The sequence below is a fragment of the Myotis lucifugus genome, unplaced genomic scaffold (genome assembly GCF_000147115.1).
Source record: "Myotis lucifugus unplaced genomic scaffold, Myoluc2.0 scaffold_169, whole genome shotgun sequence".
Lineage (NCBI taxonomy): Eukaryota > Metazoa > Chordata > Mammalia > Chiroptera > Vespertilionidae > Myotis > Myotis lucifugus.
Window position 1 is genome coordinate 935118 of NW_005871217.1, and position 20852 is coordinate 955969.

At 41.0% G+C, this 20852-nt stretch overlaps 1 protein-coding gene across 1 annotated transcript in view; it reads right to left on the bottom strand.

Annotated features, from left to right (window-relative positions):
- WNK3 (WNK lysine deficient protein kinase 3) overlaps positions 1 to 20852 on the bottom strand; it is a 102477-nt gene that overhangs the window by 17786 nt on the left and 63839 nt on the right. Inside the window, 7 exon segments of the mRNA XM_023760042.1 lie at positions 880 to 1826; positions 2422 to 2559; positions 4329 to 4380; positions 4462 to 4617; positions 6569 to 6685; positions 9183 to 9330; positions 11381 to 11445. Of these exon segments, the coding sequence (XP_023615810.1) occupies positions 880 to 1826; positions 2422 to 2559; positions 4329 to 4380; positions 4462 to 4617; positions 6569 to 6685; positions 9183 to 9330; positions 11381 to 11445 (1623 nt within the window).

Consider the following 20852-nt stretch of genomic DNA (forward strand, 5'->3'; position numbering starts at 1 on the left):
AAGGTGTGTTCCATGCTCAATCTATTTCGTGAGGTTCGTCTCGGCCTTCTGGGATGTTTTCGGTTCATGTGTCTTTATGTGGGGGGGGGGGGGGGGGACATATGTAATATTTTCAACAATAATGATTTTTAAAAAAAGAAGGGTTAAGTACCAAATAGTAGATAAACACCACATAATGATTACTTCCGTGATTTAAAGAGACAGAAAATGGAAATTAAATTGCTACATTATGTAACTTAAAAAAGAAAGTCATGAGGTTGTGGATTATTTTTACTTTCCTCATAAAGAAAAATTTCAAAGAAATTAAAACCCACAAAGACAAGATTACATTAATACCATAAAATTATTGAAAAAGAAACTAACAACAAACATTTTTAACTGTAAATCTAAAAGTAAGTTCTTCCTACCCACAAAATCAATAAATTAGTCCTGTTCTTGTTATTAATTCAAAACAGATTTGGCTTGCAAGTTCCTAACTAATTCACCAGAGGGCGCTCTTACCATAAATAGGTCTGCCATCTGTTGAGAAGCTCTGGACACCTGCAGGTAAGATGGGCTTCTGAAATACCTGTGCCCTCGGAATCTTGTGACACAGACAATTACATTCTGAAGGATAGAACTTTAGCAAAGAATGTTTTGCCTGGCTGGTGTAGCTCAGTGGTTGAGCGTTGACTTATGAACCAGGAAATCATGGTTCGACTGGTTCTCAGTAGGAGCTAAGCAGGAGGCAGCTGATCAATGATTCTCTCTCATCATTGAAGTTCCTATCTCTCTCTCCCACTCCCTTCCTTTCAGAAATCAATAAAAACATATATTTTTAAAAAATGCATTTTTTAAAAGCACAGGGATAAGGAATTATTTAGAAAGAATCATACTTACATGTAAACATAATTCGCTGGGTACAGAAGTAATCACATTCAGGTCCCTTTTGAACACTGATATGTTAGCAGGCTGACTGGCAACCACATTGGACAGAACCTTACAGCCTGTCTGCTGAAAACTGGGGGACTGTGCAGGACTGTCTTGAATTCCACAGTGACTGATGGCTATGACTTCTGGCACTGGACACGAGAGTGTATCTTCAGCACAGGAAGAAAATGGAGAGTCTATGCTTTGGGTGTCCTTCTGGCCGTCAGGGTAGATGCTAGTCATGCTATGCTCCTGATAGAGCAAGTTTCTTAGCTTTTCATCTAGAGTTTTAATTCGGTTATCTGCAAACTCCATTTTTGGAGGTCTTTCCCCATCTGATTCTAGGACAGTAGTAGGTAGAAGGGTAGACGGTTCAAGGCCGGGGGTCTGAGTGGGGATGACCTTCTTAGGAGAACTTGCTTCAGTGTTCACTGTGGTTTTCTCTCCTTCTTGGGAAATAAACTCTGCATCCACAGTTGGCTGCTGCACTGATAAGGATTGAGGCCTTTGATCAGAAATAAATGCTGAAGTTTTAAGAGAGTTACCAGCAATCTGAGTTGACTCGCCAGAAGGTGCTGTAAGTACATTAGCCTGAGTGGCAGCTTGGTGACAGGGAAGCACAGGTAGAAATGTTCCTGCTTGGTTGGTGGGTCCCTCACATTTAACTGGAACTGTACAAACTGAAGTAGCAGTGTAAGCGGAACTACTAACAACTGGTACCATTCTCTGCCTGTCATCTTCCACTTGATGAAGTACAGCTGACTGCTTAGTTTCTACACTGGCACATTCAGAAATCTTACCATCAACCACATCATTGTGTTCTGACTGGGAGGTGAAAAGTGCATGCTGGCATGGATTATTTTCTAGAGTGAGCAGTGTGTCCTGTGACATTTCCTTATTATTTGTTTTTCTTGGACCTGGAACAATAACAAAGAATGAGTAAGCATGTATTGGTAAGCACAAAGCATGAACTACTACCCAAACTCAAAGGGGACAGGTAGATCAAGGGGCAAATGAGAACTTGTGTGAAAGTACTTTTGTAAAAAAGACTCGAAATACACAATTCTACCTGCGAAGGAAAAGAAAAGCTCCCCCCCACCATAAATATTAAATTTAAAAAATGGCTTAAGTTACACCCTGGTATTAACATCTTCCAAAATGATTATGAAAATTCTCATAAGCACAAAATACCCATGAAAACAAGTTAAAAATATGGTCCAGCCCTGGCCAGTGTGGCTCAGTTCATTGGGCGTCATCCTGTGCACCGAAAGGTTGCAGGTTTGATTACTGGTCAGGGTACATGCCTGGGTTGCAGGCTTGATCCCTGGTAGGGATTGTGCACGAGGCAGCTGGTTGATGCTTCACTCTCACACTGAAGTTTCTTTCTCTCTCTTTCCCTCTCCCTTCCTCTCTAAAAAGCAAATAAAAAAACCTTAAAAAAAGAGACACGGTCCGTATTTCGCACTCCTATCCTCCAAGTCTGGATAAAGTTGGCAGAGAATGAATGCTTACTAGAAAGTGGATATAGCCCAGGCACTGTAGATATGGACTGTTGAAGAGAAGGAGGAGATTGAGCTTCACGGTTTCTTATCGTTTGATTGATACAGAATCGCCACCGACCAACTGGGGATGACTGAGGAGCAGATTCATCTGTGGAAAATTTAATATGTTAAGCAATTGTCAGCATGTTTACCTTATTGACTAAGGAAACCAGGTTAAAACACCAATTTTTCTTGTAACTCCATTTCCAACAACACTAGGATGCGTGCAATTTATGAGACCAGAACTCCTCCCCAATCCTGAAAAATACTCTAAAGAATTAAGAATAGCCCGGTCCTGCCCCAGCTGGTTTGGCACAGTGGTTGAACCATGGGCCCTCAGACTGAAGGGTCCCGGGTTTGATTCCAGTCAAGGGCACATACCGCGGTTGCAGGCTAGATCCCCAGTCCGGGTGGGGGTGTGTGCTGGTGGCAACCAATTTGTCTCTTTCACATCGATGTTTCTCTCTCTTTGTCTCTCCCCCCACCCATCCACTCTCTCAAAAAGCAATGGAAAAATATTCTCGGGTGAGGATTAACAACAACAAAAAAAGAAGAGCACAGCCGGTGTGGCTCAGTTGGTTGAGCTTCGTCCCATGCACCAAGAGGTCATTTCCCGGTCAGGGCACATGCTCGGGTTGAAAGCTCAATCCCCAGTAGTGGGTGAGCAGGAGGCAGCTGATCGATGTTTCTCTATCATTTATAGTTCAATCTCCCTCTCCCTTCCTCTCTCTCTCAAATCAATAAAAACTTAAAAAATGTTTTAAAAAGAATTAAGCATAAGATGACTTTAGAGAAAGATTTTAGATTCTTCTGAAAGAAACATATCAATAGCAGTTAGAAGCCAGGCACTTTTTTGGGGGAGGGGGGGAGGGGAGGAAGAAAGTACTTTTACCATTAAGGCCTACATTTCCTGTTCTGTATCCTGATTATGGTGCTTACAGAAATCTACACTGAGTATTACAGCTTCCAGGACTGTACACCAAAAGAAAAAAGTCAATTTTACTGTATGACAACTTAAAAAAAAAATAAAGTAAAATAAGCCTTTGTAAACTTACTGAAATAAGTAAATCTCTATTAAACGTTACCCTAGTTTGCCAGCCAGAAATCTGTTCAGACTCCTGCTAATGAGAAAAAGTAGATAGAGAAGGACCCTGGCATTCCAACACAAACTGAATTTCAGGGTAATGGTATCTGGTTCCATGACTCGCACACCACCTGTTGCTTCTTCATGTCGTTATAATTCCTTCAGAGGTCCTCATTTGTCTATGGCTTTTCTCCCCCTCCCAGATACTCTAAATATACCCATGACCAGAGCTGAGAAGAATGGAGAGATAAAGTCGTCAGAGAAAACAGAGGACCCCCTTTTTAATCCCTGGAAGTTTATCTGGTATCTGATTTACAAAAATTTAGTGATCAGAGCAAGGAGAAGCTTGTCACTAGAGGAATGAAATCATGATATCAGTGACTATTAAAACACAAGGCAAACTTTGAACATAATGCTTTTAGTTAGGAACGTTTCTGTACATCTCACATTAGGGATGGGGGGGGGGGGGGGGACTTGGCAGTCAAGTTCAAATAATAAAGCCATTAAAAATCATCACTACCATGACTGCTTTTCTGGTAGCATACGATACAGCAACTCAGAAATAAATTAATCAGGTAAAGAACCAACACTTGAAGGAAATTTGGAGAATGGTTTTACTTCTTATTCTACTTTCTTCTGGGCTATGAAGTTCTTTCAGAGTGTGGGAAATCCTACATTTAACAACTTATCTAATTCCTTTATTGGCTAACATCTTTCTCAATGAAGATGTGTAAATTGAAGTCTCCAAATGTCGTTTCAAATGCCAAATGGTAAATTTTATTAAATATACTTACTGCTGGTTTGAGTGGATGCAGAATTTATCTGTGCTTGTTCAGATGACCCTGTCTGAATTAAAAATGAATAGGTAAATAAAGAAGTTCCTGATACATATCCCAGAAGACCTATTTGCTAAATAATTGTTCTTACTTGGCCACTGTTGGGTTCTACAGCGACAGAGTCAACTCCAGTGGCTCTTTCTGCAGCACAGTGGACATGCAGAATCTCCTGGGCTTGACCTACAATAGCCCTCAATTCTTCTACAAATTTTTCTTTCTCACTATCCAGCACAAAGTTATCTTCAACCTGTCCAAAAGTAAAAGTAAGTCTATTTATGAGAATGAATTCAGTGTCTTCAAAATTATAATTATTATGCCTATCAATGGTTACTACCCTAAAGAAAACTAAATTAAAATTAATTATTTACATCCAAATGCCACAACAGAATTAACAAAGACCAGATATTAAATTATTAGTTCTATTTTGAGACCACTACCATTTGTCAGGTTGGCATTACCTACCAGAGAAGAAGCCAGCATTTGAAAAACGATCTGGCATTCTATAAATTGATTGTCATTTGAAGGACATAACTGAGGCAATGGCCAGAAATATATCTCTAAAGAAAACTGGCAAAAAACAAAAGCATTGAGTACTCTTCCTGCCACCCTAGCCCATTCCCATTTTTTAAAATAGGTTGTTATTTTTATTTTTTTAAAATGTATTTTTATTGATTTCAGAAAGGAAGGGAGAGGGAGAGAGAGATAGAAATATCAATAATGAGAGAGAATCATTGATCATGATTCCTGCACATCCCCTTCTGGGGATCGAGCCTGCAACTGTGCATGTGCCCTGACCAGAATTGAACCCTGACCTCTTGCTCCATTGAGCCACAACCAGCCGGGCTCATCCCCATTTTTAAAAAATGGAAAAATATGCCCTGGACAGTGTGACACAGTGGAGTGTCATTGCAAGCACCGAGAGGTTTCTGGTTCGATTCCTGGTCAGGGCACACGTCCGGGTTGCATACAGGAGGCAGCTGATTAATGTTATGCTCTGTTTCTCTCTTCTCCCTTCCTCTCTCTTTAAAAATCAATAAACTATTCTATTAAAAAATAATAAACAAACAAATAAACGGGAAAATACTAACTTAAGCCTAACAATTCAAGAAAAATATGAAAACTAAATGACATAATGAATATTACTTAAAACACTGAAATATAACATGTTATAGCAGTAGCTAACACATCAAAAGTAACTGGTGAACTTTTATTTATTTATTTAAGCTGGGGACAGTGGAACAAGGAAGGGCTGGGGAAATGAGCCTAGACTGGGTTACTTAGGCTCACTAAGAAGTTAGAGAAAAGACGACCTTGGGGACATGCTCAGGGTGTTTGCCCGGGATGAACTGCCACTGCCCATTGCTGCCCTGGTTGCAAACCTTGTGGGGCCCCTTAAAGTTCAGGAGATGCATGCCTGTTGGGAAAGAAGCTGGGGTGGGCAGGTGTTGTGTTCATAGGCATGCTCCTGGGAAGGAGAGCAAATCCTGGTGAACTTTATAAACTACTAGAGGCCCGGTGCACTGGGGGTGGGGAGGAGCCCCTCAGCCTGGCCTGTGCCCTCTCGCAGTCTGGGACCCCTCCGGGGATGTCCGTCTGCTGGGTTAGGCCCACTCCCTGGCAGGTGGACATCCCTTGAGAGGTCCTTAGCACTGCTGCGGAGGCAGGAGAGGCTCCTGCCACCACCACTGCGCTCGCCAGCTGTGAGCCTGGCTTCTGGCTGAGCAACGGGGCCCCTGTGGGAGTGCACTTACCAACAGGGGGCAGTTCCTGTGCTGAGCGTCTGCCCCCTGGTGGTCAGTGTGCATCATAGCGACCAGTCGTTCTGTCAATTTGCATATTAGGGTTTTATTAAATAGGACAATTGATGCTTAGGCCTCATCTCCAAAGACTCTGATTTAATTAAGGGCCTAGGGAACTGTTTTTTTAAAAAACCTCTTCAGATCATTTTAACATGCAGCCTGGGATAAAGAACCACTTTCCTAAAACATCTCTTAATGAAACACTTCATATTTTGCAGATAAATAAACTGAAACCAGAGGAGGTGCACTGGTTTCCTCTTGATCATAACCAATTTAGATCTGCACAAATTTTAAAAACAGTATCCTAAGAAAAAGATGACTCTGAATAAATGGGGGAAGAGTTACAGGGAAAAAAGAGAGAAGACTGAAAGGAGAATCATTTGGTTTTATTGTACTTACCATATAGTCTGCAATATCCTCGGGTGCATCACCATCAACATCAAATTTGAAGGTGACCATCTTGTTATTGTGTGTCTCCAGCTGACACTCTACCATGTTGTCTCCAGAAGTTGACACCTGGGTACAAACATTTCAGCACCAGATTAAGAATCAATCATTGTCGGAAGAATCAACATAGTTAAAATAACTATCTTACCCAAAGCAATATACAGATTTAATGTGATCTCCATCAAAATGCCAATGGCATTTTAAAAAAATTATATATATATTGCTAATACTCACCTGAGAGAAACATTGATGTGAGAGAGACTCATCGATTGGTTGCCTACCACATGTGCCCTGACCAAGGCCGTGGATTGAGCCTGCAACCAAGCTACATGCCCTTGAACCTAGGTATCCATTGAACCAAACTGGCTAGGGCAAAAAATAATTATATATTTTAAAAGATTTTAAAATTGATTTTTAGAGAGAGGAAGAGGGAGAGAAACATCAATTTGAGAAGGGACATCAATGAGCTGTTTCCTGCACACCCCCTACAGAGGATCAAGCCCACAACTATGGCATGCCCTTATCAGGAATTGAACCGGTGACCTCTTGGTTCATGGGTCGACACTCAACCACTGACCAACCCCGGCCAGGTGGAAACAGAACTTTTATAACAAGGCAAAAACAAGTTATAATAGTCAGTATCACTATCTGCAATGCAAAGACCTAAATTTGGTCATTGATTTCCAAAATTCTGTTTAAAAAAATATTTTTTCATTGATTTCGGAGAGGAAGAGAGAGGGAGAGAGAGATAGAAATATCAATGATGAGAGAGAATCATTTATTGGCTGCCTCCTGCACACATCTTCCTGGAGATCGAACCTGCAACCCGGGCATGTGCCCTGACCAGGAATAGAACCATGACTTCCTGGTTCATAGATCAATGTTCAATCACTGAGCAAGGTTGGCAATGCTAATGAAAATGTAAACTGGTCCAACATGTTGCTAAAACAGTGATCTAGCAACATGTAATCTTCATAATGTTTGACCCACTAATTCTACTTCTAGGAATCTAACACAAGGAAAAAAATCAGGGATATGTACAAAGGTTTGTGGTTCAAGGATGTTTGCTGCAAAGACAGAGATGGAGAGAGATAAACAGAAAGAAACAACCTAAATGAAAAAAAACAGAAGGCATGATTTAATTATTTTATCTCTATACAAGGAACTATCCAAGGCAGCCATTTTATTATTTTATTTTTTAAAATATATTCTTTATTAGTTTAAGAGAGGAAGGAAGAAAGAGAAACATCAATGATGAGAGAGAATCATTGACTGGCTGCCTCCTGCATGGACCCTACTGGGGATCGAGCCCACAACCCAGGAATGTGCCCTTGGCCAGAATTGAACCTGGGACCCTTCAGTCCACAGGCCAACGCTCTATCCACTGAGCCAAACCAGCTAGGGCAAGGCAGCCATTTAAAATATGTCATTAGAAATTACTTAATGAGGCTGGCTGGTGTGCCTCAGTGGTTGAATGTCAACCCATGAACAGGAGGTCAAGGTTCCATTCCAGGTCAGGGCACATGCCCTGGTTGCAGACTCGATCCCCAGTAGGTGGTGTGCAGGAGGGAGCCGATCAATGATTCTCTCTCATCATTGATGTTTCTACTTTCTGTCCCTCTCCCTTCTTCCCTGAAATCAATAAAAATACATTTAAAACTCTTAAAGTTTGGGGTACAGACACAATTGGTTCTGAAAAAAAATTAAAATGTATTTAATGACACAGTAAAGTATATATTATAATATACTAAGTTTTTTAAAAGGCAGGATATAAAATTATATATAAAGTTTAGCATCCACCCAAAACCTATACTATATTGATTAGAGGTATGGGGTTTACAGTTTGATCTGGCTTCAGATCTGACTATGGCTTGCTAGTCGAATGGCCTTGGGCAAATTACTATACCTCTCTAGTTCTCATTTGTAAAGATAAGTATACTACCACATATCATACAAGATTATCAAAGGATTAAATGATAAAACAAATATATAACATTAGGGGTGTCTACCACAGAATAGTTAAATACATTTTCACTATTACTGGTACTATTACAATTTTAATGTAAAAGATGATACATACATACAGAATAAAAGAGATGAAACAAACTAAAACATTAACAGGTATTATATCTGAAAGTACAAGTGATTTTTAAAAAACATATATTATTATTGATTTCAGAGAGGAAGGGAGTGGGAGAGAGAGATAGAAACATCCACGATGAGAGAGAATCATTGATCGGCTGTCTCCTGCACGCCCCACGCCGGGAATTGAGCCCCCAACCCGGGCATGTGCCCTTGACCGGAATCGAATCCAGGACTCTTCACTCCATAGGCTGATGCTCTAGCCACTGAGCCAAACCAGCTAGGGCAGTACAAGTGATTTTTATTTTCCTTATATTTCCTATGTTTAACAATTAATACATAATACTCTTATCATTAAAAACTTTTAATGAAGGAAAAGTTAATATAGAGAGTCTCACAATACCCTACTTGCACAGTAACATTGCCCCTCCCTGACTCCCCAGACCTCTGTGCACACTTAGCCCACCCATGTTCACACACTGACCTGCAGGACAGTAAGCTGGAACTTGGGCCCCTTCTCTGGTCGAGGACAGGACACTCTTCTCTGTTTGATCCGATCCTGTTTGCCATTTCCACTTGGGTTATCAGGGGTGTTGTTGTTTTCCTTCACGGCTGCCACATCATGCTGCAAACTAGTAATTAAAAATACAGAAGCAACTTCTATTCAATTTCTCAGAATAGACATTCTGCTGTGATTCTCAAATCCCAATATTTAACCCCAATCAGACTTACCAAATAAACTTTCTTCATGGCTAGAATAATTTCATCCTGATATTAAAATTCTAAGAAAACCTCCCAATTTAAAATCATAAATAATGAGTTATGGAAAATAAATAAGTAGTATAATATCTTTTAAAAAGTTATGACTTCACAATCCTGTGAATGTACTAAAAGCGATTGAACTGTATACTTTAAATGGGTAAGTTTTAAAAAATATATTTTTGATTCCTGAGAGGAAGAGAGAGGGAGAGAGAGATGGAAACATCAATGATCAGAGAGAATCACTGATCAGCTGCCTCCTGCATGTCCCCTACTGGGGATTGAGTCTGCAACCCGGGCATATGCCCTGACCAGGAATTGAACTGTGACCTCCTAGTTCATAGGTCGATGCTCAACCACTGAGCCAAACCAGCTGGGTTACCCCAGGATATTTGTTTCTATTGGTTTTTAGAGAGTGGAAGGTAGGGATGAGGGGAGAAGAGAGAGAGAGGGAGAGAGGGAGAGAGAGAGAGAGAGAGAGATATCCATGTGAGAGACATACATTGATTTGTTGGGGCCAGGGATGGAACCTGCAACCCAGGTAAGTGCCCTTGACCAGGAAACGAACCGGTGACCCATGTGCAGGTCGATGCTCCAACCGCTGAACCACACTAGCCAGGGCTGCAGAGTTACTTTAAAAAACTAGTATAGGGTTTGGGACAAGATGACAGAAATTCAATTCTCCCTGCATCTCCCCTCAAAGTACAACTAAAAAATCTGGAAATAATACAGTAGACAATCACAGGACTTCCTGTGGGACTTCCCAGAACTTAAGGAAAAAGACTACAACTTTCTATCTACCTACCCAGTGACACAAGGCCGTCCACGTTTAGTGTCTCTTAACTCAAAGCCCAAAGGCAAAGGCAGCCTAAGTCCAGTGGTCTCCTGACCCCCAACCCGGCAGCAGAAAGTGGTTCAGGTAAGCCCTTTCCTCCCCCTGATGACACTGGTGGCCACACCACCAGCAGCATGTGACCTAGCGATCTGGCCTTGGACAGCGGGCCTAGAGAGTACTCCCAATTCTTCCACCCAGAGGTGGGGCCCAGGAACGGCAGGTGATCCAAGGAGACCAGAATCACTCTCCAAGGACTGTGAAAACTATGTGGTCATCAGAACAGGGTGACTGCCTGATCAACTACAATATTTAAGTAGGGTCCAGAGTCCCTGACATAATATCCAAAAGGTCCAGGAGACAAATGAAAATTCCCTGTCATACCAAAAACCTGGAAAAATCACACTTTGAATGTGGAAAGACAGTCAACAGATACCAACACCAGAATGAATAAGAAATTGGAAGTAACTGACAAGGATTTTAAAGCAGCCATCATCAAAACGATTCAATAAGTAATTACAAATACTCTTGAAGCACATTAAAAAAAATTGAAAAACCTCATTAAAAATAGAAGATATTAAAAAAGAACCAAATGAAAATTATAGAACTATAAGTACAATGACAGAAAAACAATGCATTGGAATGGGCATAATAGCAGAATGAATAGGACAAAGGAAAGAATCAGTGAACTTGAAAAAAGAGTAATAGGAATTAGCCAATCTGAATAACACAGAGTAAAACATTAATTTACAACTACCAAATAATAGCACAATTATATATATATATCATTATAATTTATTTCTTTAGAAAATTTACTCTAAATTATATTATTTATTTCCTTTATTAATTCTTCTAAGCTTTTCTCAGAAACAGAAATGTTATAGAGAACAAGAAAATGGTCAATAATTTCACGATATATATGAGCTTCATTAAAATAAAGTAAAAAACTATACCTACTATTTTTATTGAACATACACATAAATTCAAGAACACAAAATCTTCTTCAGTCATGATACAACAGGCCCCTAATGAATGAAAATACTTCAACATACCCTTATCATTTCCATGGTATTAAATTTGAAGATACTCACCTTCGAACTAAATCTGGTTTTAGAAGCACTGCTTGTTGTTCAGCTGCAGCTGGTTGGGATACAGGCTGTAAACAGCATAGAAATAAAACTTGTTATGATAATAGCAAACTTCAGGCTAAAGATGAAATTTGGTATTATTTCAGAAAATATACATGTTACATTTCATATTTTGGTTAATCCAGGAAGAACATCTATACTTTTGTATATTTACCTCAAAAATTTTAAAATATCTTTTTATTTATTTCAGAGAAGAAGGGAGATAGAGACAGACGTAGAAACATCAATGATGAGAGAGAATCATCAATTGGGTGCCTCCTGCACACCCCCTACTGAGAAATGAGCCCAAAACCAGGGCATGTTCCTTGACCAGGAATTGAACCGTGACCTCCTAGTTCACAGGTTGATGCTCAACCACTGAGCCATGTTGGTCAAGTCAGAATATGTATTTTTTATAGTTAAAAAAAAGGATTGATTGCTTTAAGAAAGAGATGGAAAGAGAGAAACATCAATTTGTTGTTCCACTTATTTATGTACTAGAGGTCCGGGGCATGAATTCGTGCACCAGTGGGATCCCTTGGCCTGGCCTGCAGGATCGGGCCGAAACCGGCTCTCTGACATCCCCCTTGGGGGCCCGGATTGTGAGAGGGTGCACGCCAGGCCAAGGGACCCCACCAGAGAACAATTGGGGCCGGGGAGGGGCAGCGGGAGGGCTCCAGGGCATGTCTAGCCGGTCTTTGCTCAGTCCCCATAGGCCAGACCCCAGCAGCAAGCTAATCTACTGGTCAGAGCGTCTGCCCCCTGGTGGTCAGTGCACATCATAGTGAGCGGTTGAGCGGCCTTAGCATAGCCTTAGCATATTACGCTTTGATTGGCTGAACGGATGACCGGACGACTGGACACTTAGCATATTAAGCTTTTATTATATAGGATTCATTGGTTGATTCTTGTATGTGCCCTGACCAGGGACCAAACCCACAACTATCGTACTGGACAACTCTCTAACCAACTGGACTACCTGGCCAGGGCAGAACAAAATATCTTGAGGAAAAAAAGAAAAGGTTGCAATCTGATATTTTTTTTTCCTACCCAAATTATATTTCATGTATGAATGTAAGTGAAAGGTAAGTTTCACATACCCAAAGGATCAAAAATAGCACACCAAATTAATCTTGAAAAATTACACAAACCCATTTTCCTAACTACAGAGGCACTTAGCAAAATTTAAGAATCCAGGGTAATTAAGTTGTGGTATAAAAACTGGTTCTATGTATTAACACTAGCAATCAGTATTAAGTCCAAATTATTAAAACTGCATTTCAAAATTGGCTGTACACATAAAAACTGAAAATGTCAAATGTACAATATCTTTTCCCCCCCCAAAATATATATTTTATTTATTTTTTACAGAGAGGAAGGGAGAGGGATAGAGAGTCAGAAACATCGATGAGAGAGAAACATCGATCAGCTTGTCTCCTGCACACCCCCTACTGGGGATGTGCCCACAACCAAGGTACATGCCCTTGACCGGAATCGAAACCGGGACCCTTGAGTCCGCAGGCCGACGCTCTAGCCACTGAGCCAAACCGGTCAGGGCAAATGTACAATATCTTTATACCTATATCTATAAAAACAGGAAATACGCAAATTATGGGATATCGTAACGGGTTACGACCCGACAGGAGGAGGTTGAGCATGTGAGGCCCCCAGCGGGAGACGGAGACGGAGACGGAGACGGAGACGGAGACAGAGACAGGAGGGCCAGCACCCCCGGAGCCCGAGCAGACACAGACGAGCGGACACAGACAGGGGCAGGGGGCTGGCCTGCAGCCTCCGTGGCCGAGTGCAGGCCAGGAGAGGAGACAGCGGGCCCGCCTACCGCGGCAGCAGCGTGGCTCTCTCCTGGCTCCCACATGGCTCCCAGCGGCACGCTGCGGTTCCCGCCGGCTCCTGCGGAAGCGTAAGCGTAAGCGCGGGACGGAAGCGGAAGCGGGGAACGGAAGCGGAAGTGGCGGGCGGCCTAGGATATCGCCCGATGAGCTACTAGTGATAAAATAAAAAATACCTTTCATACTATCCCCTGAAAACAACAGTTCGCCTTTTCCTTAAATACCTTATATAGTAGTTACCCACAAATAATCATTCTCTTATCTCATTCCACCAATTTTCCAAATTGAAGATTTCAACTGTGCTATTTTATAGGCTGGTTCCTTCCTGGAGAATGAGATCAACCAGAAAGGTCCCCATTCTTTCAACATACTCCATGCTTTACCTAATTTACATTCAAAGGGGAGAAGGCTGAGTAATGTCCCTGTAAATCAATCCAAATGACTAATGTCCTTGGACATTATGAAACTATACAAAGCAGTGTGTGCCTTTTGCGAACATTTTTTTTTGTCAATGTTCAGGGAACACACCCACTACTTAGACCAATTTCCCTTCAATTACAGTAAAGTAATTTCACATAAAACCACTATTGTGCTAAATAGCATTTTTACATAAATGGTTTAATACCCTGAAAGCCAGAATCACTCTTTCTAAAGAAACCAGTCATAACTTTCTCAATTTTTACACAAAGATTTTCATTTAATGGAATTAACTACTTTATAGAGGAAGTTACAGTGAAAATGAAATGAGGTGGCTTGCTTGGTCCTCAGTGTCAGTTCAATAACTGTAAGATTTACTCTGCTAGAATGCTTCAGAAAAATGATCTCGTTATATTAAAACCTTTAACAGAATAAATTTGATTGTTTTAATCATATTCACACACAGTAAGCCCACAGATGTTTCTCAATAAACTGAACTTGCAGATTCTTTGGCCAATTGATATCAGCATTATATATATCAACAAAACAAAGTCTATTCTTCATATAGTTTCTCAGTGGATCGAGCGTCGGCCTGAGGACTTAAAGGTCCAGGGTTCGATTACAGTCAAGGGCACATACCTCAGTTGCAGGCTTGATCCCTAGCCCTAGTCGGGGTGCATGCAGGAGGCAACCAAACAATGTGTCTCTCTCATCATTGATGTTTGTATCTCTCTCTCCCTCTCCCTTTCTCTCTGCAATCAATATATTAAAAAAGTAAACAGAAGAATAGAAACATAAGCAGAGACAAAGTAAACATCTAAAAGGCACTGTTGCCCTAACTGGTTTGGCTCAGTGGATAGAGCGTCGGCCTGTGGACTGAAGGGTCCCGGGTTCGATTCCGGTCAAGGGCATGTACCTTGGTTGCGGGCACATCCCCAGTGGGGGGTGTGCAGGAGGCAGCTGATCGATGTTTCTCTCTCATCGATGTTTCTAGCTCTCTATTCCTCTCCCTTCCTCTCTGTAAAAAAATCAATAAAATATATTTTAAAAAATAAATAAAAAAAATAAAAGGCACTGTTATCTTCAGTAACTACCTTTCCATGGTTAGAATTAACATCACCAAGTCTGAAGTGTAAAGATATTAAGTACTTCACTGATTAAGAAAGTGGAGCCGCCCGGCCAGTGTGGCTCAGTGGTTGAGCATCGTCGACTCATGAACCAGGAGGGGTCCCGGGTTCGATTCCGGTCAGGGGCATGTACCTGGGTTGCGGGCACATCCCCAGCGGGAGATGTGCAGGAGGCAGCTAATCGATGTTTCTCTCTCATCGATGTTTCTAACTCTCTATCTCTCTCCCTTCCTCTCTGTAAAAAATCAATAAAATATATTAAAAAAAAAAGAAAGTGGAGCCGCCCGGCCAGTGTGGCTCAGTGGTTGAGCATCGTCGACCCATGAACCAGGAGGTCCCTGTTTGATTCCCAGTCAGAGCACATGCCCGGGTTGTGGGCTTGATGCCCAGTAGGGGGCGTGCAGGAGGCAGCCGGTTGATGATGTTTCTCTCTCACTGATGTTTCTATCTCTCCTCCCTTCTTCTCTCTTTAATAAAATATATTTATTAAAAAAAGAAAGTAGAGTTGAAAATTATTCCACTGAGATCAGCTAGGAAACAGTAGGAAAATAAGAATTGCTAAGAACCACAATCTCCAAAGTGATTTTATGAATAGACAACTCAGATATGCTAATATGTAGATTTATTGACTACTGATGCATTCAAAGTCTGAAATCTGGATAGTTCTGTCACTGCTTCTAAAGACGTATCAACAAAAACCCCTTCTCCTCCTTGTCAATGCTAAACATTAACAACAAAAATCACTCAGTCACCTTTCTCTTATAATGTTAATCCGCATTATTCATGCAGATAAAAAATTCTAAGAGACTAAATCAACATGATAACAAGGAACATATACATCCACTCTAACACTACAGTAAAACTAAAAAAAGAGTGCCATCCACAAGCCATAAATGGTGGAGAATTTCCAAAGGAACAGAAACCAATGGATCACATCTACAGGGAAACAAAAATCTATGAAAAAAACTAAAGTTTAGGAAAAGATAATCACTAAATTCAACAAAGAGATTAGTTCTTTAGAACAACGAATTTCAAGTAGGTACTTAATGCTGCCTGGCAATCTTACTACTGTTCATTCTACCATTCTCCTAGAAAACTATTTTATAGCTTTGCCTCTTTCTTCAAACTTTTCTTTTTTAAATATATTTTATTGATTTCAGAGAGGAAGGGAGAGGGAGAGAGGGATGGAAACATCAATGATGAGAGAGAATCATTGATCGGCTGCCTCATGCACATCCCACACTGGGGATTGGAGCTGGCAACCCAGGCATGTGCACTGACCGGGAATTGAACCATGACCTCCTGATTCATAGGTCTACACTCAACCACTAAGCCATGCCAGGTGGGCTTTCCTCAAACTTTTAATACCCACTTCCTCCCCAAACTCATGGTCAGTTTATGGCTTTCTATCTATTTCAATGAGAAAATAAAAAGCAACAAGGAAGAGCATTTCCATAAGCTCCCACCACCAGATATGCTCACCTAATAGCATTTGTGACCATATTCTCTACCTTTGCCTTTTTATGGAAAAAACCTGTCTGGGCTCCCATGCTAAGGCCAACTCCTCTATTTAGAAACTAAACTTTAGCTCCTCTCACCTTTTCAAGGACATTATTCCAGTAATTCTCCTATCTCACCATTTTTTCCCATGCTCTTAAATCATTCCTCTTCTAAACATGAGATTGTATCTCCATTAAAAACAAATCTTCTCGCCGAAACCGGTTTGGCTCAGTGGATGGAGCGTCGGCCTGCGGACTGAAGGGTCCCGGGTTCGATTCCGGTCGGGGGCATGTACTTGGGTTGCGGGCACATCCCCAGTGGGAGATGTGCAGGAGGCAGCTGGTCGATGTTTCTCTCTCATCGATGTTTCTGACTCTCTATCTCTCTCCCTTCCTCTCTGTCTTAAATCATTCCTCTTCTAAACATGAGATTGTATCTCCATTAAAAACAAATCTTTTCCACCAAGGCTTGTTGAGATATGACCGATTATGAAGCTGGGCCAGTGACAAATAGGATATGCCTGGAACGTCTTGTTGTGTAAAAGATAAGTTCAAAGAATGATGGGGACATGTCAAAAGGACAAAGGAACCAGCTTGAAGAGGATCCCACTAGACAAATCTGAGATAGATGGTGGATCAAAATAAATAAACTCATAATCATTTAAAAATCGCTTTTATTTAAGTGGAAATCAAAAATTTTAAACTTCTTATAAATTAAGTAAATAGAACATGAGTATTGTTATATGAATGGATAAAGGTCAAAGGAACAAAACAGGTAGTTGAGAAATGACCCAAGAATGTATGATATGATAGAGATGGCATTTCAGATCAGTGTGAAACTGATGGACTATTTAATAAAAATGTTGGGGGAAATGTCTATTAACTTTGAAAAAACACAGCTAGATCTCTACCTCACACAGTCCTCAAAAAACAAAATCCAAATGGAATATAGATCTAAACAAAGACAAAATATTTTCAGTATCAGAAGAAAATACAGAAGAATATTTTATGCTCATGAGCCTTCCTAAGCCAAATGCAAAATCCAAAAGCAAAAAAAGAAAAAAGTGTGTGTGTGTGGGGGTTAATAGATTGATTGTATAAAGGATAAATGCTTCTGTGTGACAAAGGACTCTATAAACAAATAGGGACACAATTAGAGAAAGTAATTGTGATATAATTAACAAAGGATTAGTATTAGAATGTATAAAGAAATCAAAGAGAAAAAGAGGAGGACCTCAATAGACAAATGGACAAAAATATATGAATGGCATTTAAAAAAATAATGAATTTTCAATAAACATATGAAGAAGTAAAACTACTGGGTGCATCGGTGGAGTCCCTCGGCCTGGCCTGCGGGAATCGGGCCGAAATCAGCTCTCTGACATCTCCTGAGGGGTCCCAGATTGCAAGAGGGTGCAGGCCAGGCTGGGGGGGAGGGGGGGGCGTGTCCGGCCGTCTCACCCAGACCCGATCCGCCAGACCCCAGCAGCAAGTTAACCTACTGGTCGGAGCGTCAGTCCCCTGGTGGTCAGTGTGCGTCATAGTGACTGGTCGAACAGTTGGACAATGAGCATATTAGGCTTTTATTATATAGGATTCTTGAAAAGACACAACTATCATGATGGAGAACAGGAGTTAGAGGTAGGGAGGGAGGGTGTGACTATAAATGGATAGCTCCAAGGAGTTTTTAGGGGTGATGAAACTGTTCTATATCCTAATTGTGGTGATTATTCTATAAATCTATACATGAAATAAATTCATAGAACTACAGACACACAAAATAAATGAATGCATGTGGAAATTGGTAAAAGCCAAATAAGGTTTATAGTTTAGTTAATAGTATTGTACCAATGTTAATTTCCTGGTTTTAATTATTGTATTATAGATATATTATATATATATATATATATGTATGTTGGGGAAAGCTGAGTAAAGGGTACACGGGAACTCTGTACTCTTTTAGCAATCTCAATGTGATTCTAAAATCATTTCAAAATAAAAAGTTAAAAAAATAAACATATGAAGATATGCTCATCATCTCTAGTACTCAGGAAATTCAAAGTAAAATAATATATTGTTTTTCACTTATCAGCTTATCAAAAAACATCTGAATTATCAAACATTGACAGTAAGATTATACCACTGGCTGTTGAAATTTTAAATTGATCTAGTCCCTTGGGAAAGCAATTTGGTAATCCTATATAATAAAAGCCCAGCGACAGAACGGCGAAACGAACAGAACGACTGGTTGACCAGTCCTTATGACTCGCACTGACCACTAGGGGGCAGACAATCAATGCAGGAGCTGCCCCCTGGTGGTCAGTGCACTACCACAGTGGGAGTGCCGCTTGGTTGACTGGGATGAGTGGCTGCTCCCACTGTGAACTCTGGGCTGATGGACTGGAACCCGGGCTGCAATCGTTGCCTCCTCACCCCAGGCTGCTCCTCACTCCCTGCCACCTCCTCCAGATGCCCGCACCCCAGAGGCTGGGAGGCGGGTTCATGCCCGCAGCAGGACTGAGGCCTACTCCACTGCCTCTCAGTGCTATTGTCCCTGGGCCCAGCCCCGACTGGTTCCCCTGAAGAGGCGAGTGGTCCGGCTCCACAGAAGATGCCGGACCAGGGAGCAGCCACTGAGAGGGCAGGTCCACAGCCGCTCAGCATACCGGGATGAGCGGCGATTCCCGCAGGCCATGCCCCCCACCTGTGCATGAATCCCATGCACCAGGCCTCTAGTATGTATTAAAATAAAAAATGTGTAGAACTTATGGTCCAGTATTTTTGCTTCAGTGCCTCATCTAGTATGATCTACTATTATAACATTAGTTCAAATAGTGAAAAATTGGAAACAGCCAAAATGTCCATCAGTAGGAGGAAGAGCTAAATAAACTGCAGTGTGGTCTTACAAATGAATACTATAGGGCAATTACAGAAAAGCAAGTATATCTCTATGTAATAACAGAGACATATCTCCAGGACACATAATTGAGTAAAAAAATACAAAGTGACACATAGGTAGGATCTCTTTTATGTGCTTAAAACCATTCCAAACAAGAAAACAGTACTATACGATCTAATGGTACATTATCTATATATGTAACTACACTGAAAAAAATCTGGAAGGATGCCCAGCCAGCATGATTCAGTGGTTGAGCATCAACCCATGAATCAGGAGGTCACAGTTCAATTACCAGTCAGGGTACATGCCCGGGTGATCAGGGTACATGCCCGGGTGGTGGGCTCGATCCCCAGTGTGGGGTGTGTAGGAGGTGGCCGATCAATGATTCTTTCTCATCATTGATGTTTCCATCTCTCTCTCTCCCTCACCCTTACTCTCTAAATAAAAATATTTTTTTAAAAATTTTAATCTGGAAGGATACACACCAAACTGAAAACAGAAGGGAAAAGGACATAGGGAGGTCAAATGCGACTTCTCTGCCTTGTTTTACATTTTTAGCAGGAGTATATATTGGCTTATTACCTAAGTAATTAAATTAATAAGAAAAAGATTTTTAAAAAAATAATGCAAATATTGTGGTAGAGAATCAAAATGATATTCAAACACTGTACTGAGTAGAAAGAAAACTGCATAGAAAAATGCTGAGGTTTAGTATTTTTCTCCAGGGGCTTAAAATAAAACCATCTAAACAAATGTTTGATTAGACCACAATGTCAACTGAAAAGGAACCAATGTCAACCACCAAAGTACTAATGCACTAATACTATCACATCACAGAACAGGAGGTAAAAAGTGCTGACCTCAGCGATAGATAAAAATCAGAATAAGTGGTTTTCCCTATTACTGGCTAAAACAATCAAAAGCACAGTTGACACACCTGAACTCATGATCCGCTTTGTCTCTCATATGCCCTATTGCTACGTGAGGAAATAAAATGGAGAAGTAAGAACAGATCTTAGGTTGTCCACCAATACAAGTTCATTATCAACTTAGAAGTCCTGATTAGGCAACAAGAATGATGAACATAAACAAAGGATTGTTCTCCCATTGGGAGCAGGCTGATAGCAATATCTACAGCCATTCTTATTTATTAATTTATTCAACAAACATGTTAACAAGCAACTATTTATGTCCAACACTGTGCTGGGTGCTAGGAATAGAGATAAATCAGGTACAGATCTCACTGTAAAGAATTTTCAGTTTTATTGGGGGCAGAGACACAAAATATAAGCACTGCCTGCAATTTGACCCAGCTGAAGAGCCCTCTCCCCTTTGCCTAGGCCAGTGGTCGGCAAACCGCGGCTCGCGAGCCACATGCGGCTCTTTGGCCCCTTGAGTGTGGCTCTTCCACAAAATACCACGTGCGGGCGTGCACATACAGGGAACGTTGTGGAGTGAAAGAAGATGTAGTGTCGAGGATTGAGAAAGGTATGTTTAGATGGTTTGGACATATAGAGAGGATGAACGAAAGGAGATAGACGAAACAAGTATACAAGATGAGTGTGGATGGGAGAGTTGGAAGGGGTCGACCTCAGCGAACGTACCTCAATCAGATTGAGGACGTTTTTAGCAAAGGCCAGCTTA